At 36.6% G+C, this 11319-nt stretch overlaps 2 protein-coding genes across 3 annotated transcripts; both read right to left on the reverse strand.

Annotated features, from left to right (window-relative positions):
* Positions 1-2044: 2044 nt before the first annotated feature.
* On the reverse strand, positions 2045-2775 carry LOC109545220 (odorant receptor 94a-like). Its single transcript, XM_048664320.1, has 5 exons — positions 2699-2775; positions 2549-2654; positions 2369-2494; positions 2151-2306; positions 2045-2095 (listed from the first exon to the last, which is right to left on the reverse strand). The coding sequence occupies exons 1-5, from the start codon at positions 2773-2775 to the stop codon at positions 2045-2047; spliced, it is 516 nt and encodes a 171-aa protein (XP_048520277.1).
* A 1591-nt stretch (positions 2776-4366) lies between these two features.
* Positions 4367-11073, reverse strand: LOC109545280 (protein spaetzle 4). 2 transcript variants are annotated; one of them, XM_048663717.1, is made up of 7 exons: positions 10876-11073; positions 7276-7610; positions 7034-7222; positions 6712-6983; positions 6290-6650; positions 4930-5118; positions 4367-4873 (listed from the first exon to the last, which is right to left on the reverse strand). In XM_048663717.1, the coding sequence occupies exons 1-7, from the start codon at positions 10897-10899 to the stop codon at positions 4705-4707; spliced, it is 1539 nt and encodes a 512-aa protein (XP_048519674.1). In that variant the 5' UTR covers positions 10900-11073; the 3' UTR covers positions 4367-4704. The 2 variants fall into 2 exon arrangements, with proteins under 2 accessions (XP_048519674.1, XP_019771425.2); XM_019915866.2 differs by having other exon boundaries at positions 6290-6653.
* Between the last annotated feature and the right edge of the window lie 246 nt (positions 11074-11319).

Raw genomic sequence — 11319 nt, forward strand, 5'->3', positions numbered from 1 at the left:
CAGCGGAAAGTCGCAATGTGCTCTATTATGCCATTGAGAGTTTGAGTATTCGGCAGGGAATATCTCAATGAACGTAGGTGGAGCAGATATCGGGTTTTCATTAGCGTTCCGATCGGGAGAATATTGTGGGTTTCCCTCAAAAATCAACGGAAATTATTCAAATTCGATTCATAACTTGTCCGGGTTTGATACACGTTTTATTCGCTAAGGAGCGTTTGTAAATTCAGCAATTAAAAGAATGTTTTTTGGTCAACTTTTTATTTAATCGGCGAATTTAGCACTTGGGGCGCAACTAATAGTTTGACTATTTTTTCCCAAAAATCTAGTGTCATAAATAGTGTTCAAAACTCAAATAAAGTACAGTTATTTCTGGATTCTTTTCGGCATTAGATCCGGCAGAGGCGGAAAAAGAAACCAGCAGTTTTCCTAATTTTTTGTCATAATTTACCGGGATATGATACACATTACATTTATTTTCTGAATTTTTTAGTGCCGCAGTTTTTTGGCATTCATTTTATTTAGATTATATTAAATAAAATCTGAAAGCTTTAATAACTGTTTGAAATATCAGTAATTTAAAAATCTACGAACCATTAGCGATTGAATTTCCTAATAAATGCATGAAGTCGCGAATCTCGATCAGAAAGTCCCTTAAGAACGTAATTTGATGAACTTTGTATAACCATTTGTAAAGCTTTAAGTTTTATTAACATTATATTTGCAATTATTTTAATGAATCAATGCAATCACTAGGAAAGCCCAATCGAGTTGTTCATTAGAGCAATGGAAACAGTTTATTAATAAATGCATTAAAATATTGTCTGTTTATATACCGAGTGGGCTAAATTGAGAATAAATTTTATGTTAATATTCATTCGAATATTTAGCATCTTTATTTCGCTCCTAATTGATGGCATTTGATCGTTTCACCGCATTCATATTCCACTTGAAAGTTATTAAATGCACTTAACAGCAGAACAATACAGCACTTTAATGTAAATACTTGCAGGGTTTCCAGTTTGAAATGTAACATTATATAGCAAAGTTATTCGCCATGTATTGTTCCAGCTGCGGAGAATGAAGCTTTTAAAATTGCGTATTCCGTAACTGAAGCGTTTTGTTCTCTAGATCCAGACCCATAAAAGGGTTTGAACGCCAATTTAAGAAAGCATAGCGATACGCTTTTGCATCACAGAAATTTCTTCATAAATTTTTCCAATTCTTAGGAGGAAGGAATAATTCTTTACTGGAAGCTACAAGAGAAAAATGACCCCAAAGTGTGTTTTGTTGCAAAATAGCATAACTTTGGCCCCATATGTTGCAAACCTTAAACAGTGAAAACATAAAAACTCTCCTAAATTTTGGCAAAGGAATGATTATCTGGGATTTATGGAAGTTCGCATGCCAACTCTTTGATTGCGGCGCCAGACACGCTAAAATCGAAGAAATGATTTAAAAACCACTTCAACATCTAGAGTTTAATTAAATTGCGTTTCCCCTTAAGATTTTGCGTTCCAAATCGCGTTTGCTGCATAAATTTCCCTTGCAAACTTCTCCATCAACTCGATCCATTTGCTTAATTAAACCTCCAAACCCGGTGACCATTTATGTGCCTCAATTTGCGCGAAGTTCAGCGATTGATTCCCAATAATTCCACGTTCACTTGAATGAGGTTAACCAAACCTCCTCCAGTCAGGATGGAACAATTTATAAAGCTGACTATGGGGTCTGAATCTTTAGAGAAAATACCAAAAATATTTTTAATCTGTTGAAATTTCATATTTTTCAAAAGGTTTGGTCCAAGGAAACATATCTTAGCTTACACCTGTTTACTTAAAGCATGGATATTGCAAGGGCTTTGTCAGCTTCCCGATAGTGTTAAGTCGGTTTTACTGGATTAAAACACGAGCTCAGATTTAATTAAATATATTTAATATTTGCAAAAGCGCCAGCTTACACTACTGGACCAGATGTGTGGTGAAATCTAAAAAGAGTGCTCAGGTCAAAAACAGACTACTTTTCACCCAGAATCAGATCCACTGGTTTAATCCATCTGTTGCAGCAGAGCAAAGATCGAATAAGACGATTTAAAAATCTGCAAAAAGCAAGTTTGCATTTTCATTATAATCGCGCTTCATTCAACAAGGTACCTGTATTAAGGTGGGAAATGTTAAAGGAAAAATGTTTCCCGCTTTGAATATAATCGGTCTCTTCAAGCGCTCCCTCAAGATTATTAAATCCTTTTGAATGAATTTGTCTGATACGTACCAGTTTGATAAGTAGATTGCTTCGTTTATATCAGAGCTCTGTGAAGAAACGTTAACATTTTATGAATCTATTTTAAAAGTTTAATCAAAAATAGTCTCACCTCGGTCATGATTTGGTGGCCATAATAGCAATAAACGCTCACTTGGAACAGCAAATATCCAAAGTAGCCTAAAGTGTATACATAGTTGATTTTTTCGGACAAATCTGCCTGTTCATCGATGACGGTCTGAAATTATCATTTTGCCTTAAAAGTCGCAAAAAACCGTAAATTTGTACGTACATGGGTTGAAAGGAAACCAGTGAGGCAAATCAAGATAATGCTGTTGATAAAAGTGGAGAGAAGAACGTAGTTGAATATCTTCTGAATGGCAAAAGTGATTCTACAAATTTCAATTTTATTTTATGGTTAAAAAGCTATTCAACCACTTACTTAACAATATTATCATACAACTCCATGTTCTTCTTCAATTCATATTTTATCTGCTTGTTAGTGCTAGAAAAATCCATAGTTTTAAATTTCTCCTTTAAAAGATGTAACTCCATTTTCACTATAGTGCTGAATATGGCAAAAGTACAATCGAGTGTAACACACACAGATGCACCGATTATTGAAGTCCACGTCTGTATGAACAGTGTAAACATGTACGATTTAGTGTCGTGAATTTTCCAGGGAAAAAGAGCGGCTGACAACAATCTAAAAAAAATCAATTTAAATAGAAAAAGTACAAATACAATAAGGTATGCCCATCTGTACGTGCCTGCACTGGTAAGAAAAGGTGTTCCAATGAAGGCCAAAAGAGTTATAGCCACCCAAACTCTGTACACTGTTAATAGCTTCATAGTTTCTTCCACTTTTTTCTTCATATAGAGTAGCATTTCTTCGCTAGTGTCATATAAACTTGAATGGAAAAAATAACCTTCCAGCGAAGAAAATACGTCGCAGTATATAACGAGAATTACAACTTTTACTAAAATTGATTTAGAATAATAATATTTTAAAAGAAATAATCAAATTTCTAGTGATTGTTGAGTGGAACAATCTAACCAAGTCATTCGAAGGCGTTGATCACCTTGTATATTCAATATTGGTTTGATGCAAMTTTTTGTKGAAATTATCATGAAAAGATGATTAATTTAATTCTYAACTTCGTGAAAACTAAAAGTGTCTTGAAATGTCAATTGAAAATAAAAWWYAARWTSAMWMAYTTTGCAAAAATTACAAAAAAMTATTTGAGCTACTTAAAAKTACWAWRAAASTAWWRAKWTKAAAATTGTARTTAAATTTGGMTMTGCCATAATTWWAAMYWSWAKTTWWAATTRKMTMTRMYTTAATTTTTTAATCTTTTTACTTTCATATRTTTTGAGCTCAAATAGTTTTTTGWAATTTTTGCAAAATGAGTCATCTTATTTTTTATTTTMAATTGACATTTYAAAACACTTTTAGTGAGTTACTACTTAAAATTAAATTTTAACCTCGAGTTTTTGTYAAATTTGTGAGGATTTTTAGCGAAATAGGTACCAACCTTTTAAATCAAAGGCTGTTAGCAGCAAATACAACGCTTGCACCAGATGCACAACGTTATCAAAATTCTTTACGATGAAGGCCGCAGTTGAAAAAAAGTAAGTCGAGATAAGCAAATATGTTAAAAAGCGCAGTATGTAATTTCTCAGCCATTTGTCTGGCGTGAAGGGATAAATGCCCCAACATTTTAGAACAAATCTGTCTGTTGCGTACGCGTAGAGAAATTCAAATGGCTAAAACCAACCAATCAAATCGAAGAAAAAAACGCATTAATCAACCCTTACCTTATCAGGCGCCATTCTGAGGAACATTGATGTTCATACATTAAGTAGATTGAACTTTTATAGGAGCAAAACCACCTAATCGCTTAATAATTGATAAATGTGAAGAACAACCCAACGATGCTAGCTTTCCGTGAATATACCCTTAGAAGCCATCATTTCGCACTCACTTAACCGCTGGATTATGATTAAGCAATTATAAGGATTTATCGCCATGTAATTATGTCATTAGAGCTAAATTACTAATAAACTAATGCGTGGAAAGGCATTTTCTAAAAAAAAAACTCGCTTGGAACACGTTGCGATTTCTAGTTTATTCGCTAAAAATAACCGTCTAAATTAAAAAAATTAGACAATATCGAAAGTAACAAATTTAAAAAATCAACAAAAAAGGACTAGACGCACTTAAACCAATTTGAAACACTTACAAGTTACATTTGAACATACGAGTAAATAGTCAGTTATATTAATAGTACACTAGTTTACAAAGTCATTGTTTAAGGTGCTTTATTTAGCGCTTATTTAAATGTTTTATCAGCTAACCTTATATTAAGTAAGTGCCCTAAAGTATCACGAGCCTTATCTTTCTATAAAACTGTTAAAACTTAAACATAGTTAATTTTTTGTAATGCTTCATTCTCCACCGGCCTCCTCTGAAAAGGACATTTGAAACCTCGGACTTCTCGATGTGACCCGAAACTCCGGCGGCATATCATAACAAATGCAGACGCAACAGGACGGGAACTTGAACCAATCGGAAAAAATTCCTCGGCATTCATTGCTCGGATCATACGCCAATAAACTGAAAATTCCTTCAGTTAAGAACCAATAAATGGGAAAAACTTAAAGGCTTATTACCGATGCAGCCTGTATTGCTGTTCGCATCTACAGCCCTCTCTGCAGTACATTTGCCTGTGCTCGAAAGTGCACTTTTCCCAATGCACGTATTGCTCGAACGGATACATGTTCAAAAGGGCCAGAACTTCTCCTCGAGTATTGTTGGCCCAAAATGGTGCTACCACTTCTTCTTTAACAGGACATGCATTGCTGCGCAAATAAAAAAAAAAGGTTTTGTATAACCGTAAGGGTGGAACGTTTGGTAAATGAATGTGCTTTCCAGAAACAAATTTGCTCGTTGAAGGGAACATGGTTATGGTTTATGTTAAAAACAGTCTAGAAAACCCATAAATTGTCGATGGTGTCGATGGGTGTGCTTTTATCTTTGTATTTTTAATCTTTGTAAGTATTTAGAAGCTGATTTTTATGGGCTGTTGCGAGTTTAAATTGCTTAACATTTTTTTAGAGAGTTTAGAATGTGACTGTTGTGGGTGTTTTTGCGTTTAGGCCGTAATTTTAACAAGTTTTAAAGCCGTTTAAAACCCGAATTTAGTCGCGCAGTTGGACTGGGAACGCAAGGCAATCCAATTAAATTCCATACCGCGTTTGATCATTTTCTTTTACATTGTTGTGGCTTTCAGTAAAATGTGAAATAAAAAATTAAGATCGTTTATTTCAAACTCATAATTGGGAAACATTAGATTCATTCAGGTCTTTGCTGTCTTGAAACCTCAAATTTGTTTTTTGAGAAACAAATTTTTATATCGTTTATTTAATAACGTTTCGGCGAGACAACAGCGCCATCATCAGATTTGAAATTCATACAAACTCATAATTGGGAAACATTAGATTCTTTTAGGTCTTTGCTGTCTTGAAACCGAATCTTGAGGTTTCAAGACAGCAAAGACCTAAAAGAATCTAATGTTTCCCAATTATGAGTTTGTATGAATTTCAAATCTGATGATGGCGCTGTTGTCTCGCCGAAGCGTTATAAAATCAACGATATAAACAAAAATTATTTCACACTTTGACTGAAATCCAGGAAGGAAAAGGATATAATAACAATTACACGCAGTCAGGAAAATAAATAAAAATAAAGGTTTCACTTAATATCACTTTCTCTGCCGATAGACGCTCGATTAAACCCCTTCTAATGTCTTGAGCTCTCCAAATAACCGCTCTAATCAGTGCCATTTTCCCTGCAAATCCAGATTTCTTCTCAATATAACAACCAACTGCGTTCCCTTTTTGTAGACTTTCACGCATTTGCACTTACTTTCACTCACTAAATAGTGCATGCAGCGTGTAGAAAGTTATTGACCAAAGCTTGCCTGTTTGTCGCCAAACATTTCAGCAAATCACCTCGCTTAATGAAACTTACATTCCCTTCATGTTGTGGTAATCGACCGGGCCTTTCTTCGGAGGATCTTCCACCATGTCTTGAAACAACATCGCCTGGTTTCGGTCTGGATGCTTCAATTCGTCGCTACTTTCACTGTACACTTCACTGTTTTCACTGAATTCGGCAGTTTGATCCCAATGCCCATCTTCACCAGCTCCCGAAGGGTTTCCAACTTTTACACTCACTGGCATTGTTTCTGTTTCTGCGATTGGTGAGGGCGGTTTTGAAGTGGTGATTTTGCTAAACCCGTCACTTTTGGTTAGATAAGTGGTTGCAGGAAAGGAAAACTTCTTGGATACCCACTCAGTGGTAGTATCAGTCGTCGATTGCTCCATTGAGTCTTCTGCAAACACCGAATAATTTAAACCTGGTATTAATGCGACAGATGAGCCAGTAAATACCTGTTGTAGCAGCAGAGCTGGTAAGCAGAGTGGATTCTTCAGTAAAAGGATCGGTTGTCGGCTTCGAAGCTTTCATGGTGATCGGCTCTTTGCTGCTGGTCTCATTGGCATCAGAAGCGTTCTTTTTCAAAGCGCCATTGAACGGTTTCAGCTTGGTCACGTTGGCAGAAGTGGCAGGATGAAGCTTTTCTGTTGATGCTGGCGGCTTGGTGAGCTTTGTACTGGCTCCTGCTGGCCGGTGAGTCGTATGTTGCGTTCTATAGTTCACTGGCCTGGATGGAAGCTATTATTAGGAGAAACTTCTTTTTCTATGTGTTCATACCGAAAATGAGCAGCTTTCAACTCGGCTAGTTTGATGGCAATGGCAGCTTCTTGCTCGGACACCACAAACTTTGTATTCAGCACATCGTCGTTCGCCGTATCTCCTCTAAGGTATCGAGGCTCGTCGTCAAAATCCATACTCAATTCCTCCTCAAGATCATTGTCGAGGTCTCCATTGTATCGTCCAACCCTGAGCAACTTTGCCCATTAATTTTCTTTCACAGGGTATTTTTCACTACTCACCTAACCGGCGTGGGTTTCCAATGCCCGTAGCCGCCCTTTTCCTTCTCTCGCTTTTCCCACTGCTCCTCAAAATCATCCCCATCGGTTAGTTCCGCCCTTAGCACATGCCCATGCCGTTGATCCCCGTACATTCGGCGCATCAACCCTTGATTGTCTTTAACAAATCGCTTTACCGCCCTCCAGGGATACAATTGACCGGCACTTGTGCAGTAGCCCAAGCGGCCCACATCGCAGGGCGGCTGGTAGACGCGCCCAGTCCGATAAGGGCGACCGCAGGTCGCCCTATCTCCGCCTCCTGCGTCGTAACCTATACCGGATATAGTATAGGCATAGAGCTGGAAAGTAAGAAAAAAATTACTATCCTGCGAAGCGATTCAAACTTGAATAAGATCATGGTGGAATAATAATATAGTAATTTGGTGGTTGTTGTTTATAGTTCTTTCGATAGGTTTGAAAATTTTTGAAAAATTGATAGAAATCGGATATTTATGGTCGATTAGTTTCGTGAAAGCAACAGTGCGAAGCCTGCATACAAAGCACAAATAACCCACTAACACACTTAGATCTTCGACGATCGCATGGATGCTTCAAAGACGGAGGAACAGGTGGTTCCAATCGCACATAGTAATATTAATGCAAGTTTTACTTTTTAGCACATTCATAAGCGCAACATTTCGTTCTTTCAGCGCCCATTTTTTGCGTTTCCCGATCGGCTCAGAAAACTGTTTTAAAATCTGCTTGAATATAATAATCTAATAAATAAATCATAAGAACGTTAATAATGCTGCAACAGTAAAGCGGGATTTACAACAATAAAATCACTAAAGCTCGGGCAAGTAACTTGGCCATCAGACACAATTACATCGAAGAAAAACGGTACCATCGACCAACTCTTTCCCACATTGCAACTACACGAAAGAGTATTGCAGAGTGAAATATTTGAACGCCTGCAATCATTTTGCCAGGGTATTGACAAATTGGAAACTTGTAAAGTGGCTTCTCCGGGTGATATATTGAAGCAATTTGCGTGTTTTTCTGCGGTTTTCTCKTGAAAATGTTCATTCCGATATACGATGTTTAATAATTCTGGCAGGAGGCAATACATTTTCTTTTTACAGCAGATATTTCTTCAGTTYTGTGTCGAAATTCTGCCGAAGCTGTCGGGSAGAGCAGAGATAAGAAACAATACGCAAAACAGAAGTTTGTGCGTTTTTTCTAATGTTTCAATTTYTTTAATAATTTGAATCAGAATTTTTTKGTTTTGGTGGTCGCAACCGATACTTTTCTCAGTTAATGTTGCAAGACTGAATTTTATAAAGGCAGTTCGATGTTAAAAAAAAGCCGAAACGTTGGCGCAAAATAAACAAGTTTTTTGCAAACCGTTGACCGAAAAACCCCACTATTCTTGTAAGATGTAGATATAAAAGTGATATGATGACGGTTCAGAATTCCATTTGTTCTAAGTATAGGTTCTAAGTTAGGGCATTTGGTTGTAAAACTTCAAAAAGTTGAAAAAAAAAGCCCTCAAATTTTTATATTTTAAGATGCTTAAAAACCAGGAACAACCTCCACCAAGTATGCGGTTTACTGACTAAATCTGCAAAAAACCTCGACGAAAATTACTTAATGAAACCACAAACTAAAGTTAAACTCTGTTGCAATGAAAACACTTTTAGCTCTCTGGACTACGTATTCACATTTCCCTAATCTACATTTGCTTGCTTGCATTAATGGCACTTAATCGGTTTGTCAGTAAAATTCAATTAATTATTAACCAATCTGTCCAATACTTGTAACAGCGGAACATGGATCGCAGCCCAAATTATGAATAAAATAAATATTCTTTTTCTTCCTGGGTTTCAGTCAAAGGGCGAAATAAAAAAAAATATATCGTTTATTGCATAACGTTTCGGCGAGGCAACAGCGCCATCAACAGATTCAAAATTCATACAAACTCATAAAAATTTGTTTCTCAAAAACAAATTGGAGATTTCAAGACAGCAAAGACCTAAAAGAATCTAATGTTTCCCAATTATGAGTTTGTATGAATTTTGAATCTGATGATGGCGCTATTGTCTCGTCGAAACGTTATGAAATAAACGATATAAAAAAATATTTCACACTTTGATTGAAACCCAGGATGGAAGAGAATATAATCACAATTACACGCAGTCAGGAAAATGAATCAAAATTAATAAAAGTATGCATTTTTATGTGTATGCAAAAGGCAAAAATCAGCCAAAACTGTACAATAATCAGCTCTACTTTTAGTGTTTTATACTCAAGTGAGATCATAAAGATTCATGAAGAAGTTTAGAATATTACTGAAGCCTCACAGCAATCGTTTCCAAGGAAAAATGCCTCAATTTCACTTTACTCGCAACGACAAGAATGATCGATTAAGCGGACCAAATGAAAAGCCAAATAAATCGCTTAATGGCCGAGCCCTGACCGAAAGAAATCGAACTTTCCAACTACGAAATCCTCCAGTTGAAGCGACTTTTCTCTTTCCTGGTTCATCACTTTCATTTGCGTACTGGAACTTAATCATTTATTCCGCCCCGTGCATTTTGAACCGGCTTGTTTAGTCGAGCACTAGAAGTAGTTAATAAAACCGTGACTAAATTCATTTCGGTTGCCCCTAATCCATAAATTAGAATTATTTATTTGAAATCATTACGGAAAGAACTGAAGAGGAAAAGGCGTGTTACATGGGTGGTCAACGAGACCAACTTCATGCGTTGCAACTGATAAGAAAAATAACGGTAGATTCAGTTTCAGCCAAATGTCCACGGTTGGACTTCAACTGATTTTTTATTTATAATGTACTTGTAAAAAAACGATTCGCAATAATGTACTGATGTCTAAAAAATATCAAATTTAATATTCTTTTCCCAATATTTACGCAACCCCAAAACCCACTTCCTCAAAGTGGTAATCTAGGAGTCAATTACCGAGTACTCAGTAAACAATTTGTAAGTTATTGTGCAATACTTACTTACGGGTGTTTTTATGACCGCCGGTATTTATTCACGTAGATGACCAACAATGGGAAATGAATGGGACGCTAAAATCTCCCATAAATGGAGGCCAATTAAACAAACATAACAGAATTTCAGAAAAAATAAATTTATTAAAATTGAAAGCAGTTTGCGATTCCGCTGAAATCGGGCGTGACGAAGCGACTTATATTAACGGTACATTATCAGAAATATATACCATTCATTACAACTGGCTAAACCGATTTTCAGTTGGTGTAAAAAACGCGCAATTATACCCAATACAATTTTTAAGCCGAAAAGCGAAACTCAAAGAACAAAACCCAACAATCTAACAAAAAACTGGAAGGACATTTTTATCAAAATGAAAATGTTGCAAGCGGTTTAGTGGGGTCTACAGGAAAAACTTCTCCAGTTTTTCTGAAGCTCCCGGAAATTTTATTTCGTGCTTCACGGTTGCAATGCATGCAAAACCCCTTTTCAACCAAAATTTCCCCCAGCTTCGAAAATAACTCAGAAGTTTCATCTGTGCCCCACAACAGACCGCCTCCCAGTCTCTTCCACTTTTCAAAGGTTGCAAAAACCAGCTTAGGATACTTACAAGTAAAATGAAGCAGCCTATCATTTTGCATATCTTACATCCAAAATCGGAATATTTCGCGCTCGCACTCAATCAATTAATAGAAAATCTACTTGTTGAGTAGTAAACACCGCGATTTTTCGGGGTTCGATTTCTCTTCGATGCACTTGAACATGATGCGACACGCTGCGGAAGAACAACCGAAGAAACAGCTGCTGGTTCGACCTACTGAAGACCAGTCTGTGGTCAGTCAGTCAGCAGGACCGGCGCAGACTGGTAAGGTGAAAGAAGAAATGGCGCTGTCCGAGAAGAAAGTGGGTCACGTTGAAGGAGCAGTTCTTTGCGAGACTGTTTGTTGTCAATGGGCGAATTAGCAGAGGCGGAGAGAGTTGATAGACCAATTTTGCAACTAATGTGTTAATTAGCAGTTGGACAAGTAAAATATTTATAACCTGGCGTTATGTT

Source organism: Dendroctonus ponderosae, unplaced genomic scaffold, assembly GCF_020466585.1.
Source record: "Dendroctonus ponderosae isolate FM_Combo_2020 unplaced genomic scaffold, Dpon_F_20191213v2 Dpon_F_20191213_2, whole genome shotgun sequence".
NCBI classification, from domain to species: domain Eukaryota; kingdom Metazoa; phylum Arthropoda; class Insecta; order Coleoptera; family Curculionidae; genus Dendroctonus; species Dendroctonus ponderosae.

Coding starts and splice junctions, on each gene's coding strand:
- LOC109545220 (XM_048664320.1), bottom strand. CDS start 2,775: ATGGATTTTTCTAGCACTAACAAGCAGATAAAATATGAATTGAAGAAG. Junction 2,655..2,698: donor TTGTATGATAATATTGTTAA/GTAAGTGGTTGA, acceptor TAAAATTGAAAT/TTGTAGAATCACTTTTGCCA. Junction 2,096..2,150: donor CATTTCCCACCTTAATACAG/GTACCTTGTTGA, acceptor TGCTTTTTGCAG/ATTTTTAAATCGTCTTATTC.
- LOC109545280 (XM_019915866.2), bottom strand. CDS start 10,899: ATGATAGGCTGCTTCATTTTACTT. Junction 7,223..7,275: donor TGGAAACCCACGCCGGTTAG/GTGAGTAGTGAA, acceptor AAAGTTGCTCAG/GGTTGGACGATACAATGGAG. Junction 4,874..4,929: donor CAGCAATACAGGCTGCATCG/GTAATAAGCCTT, acceptor AGGAATTTTCAG/TTTATTGGCGTATGATCCGA.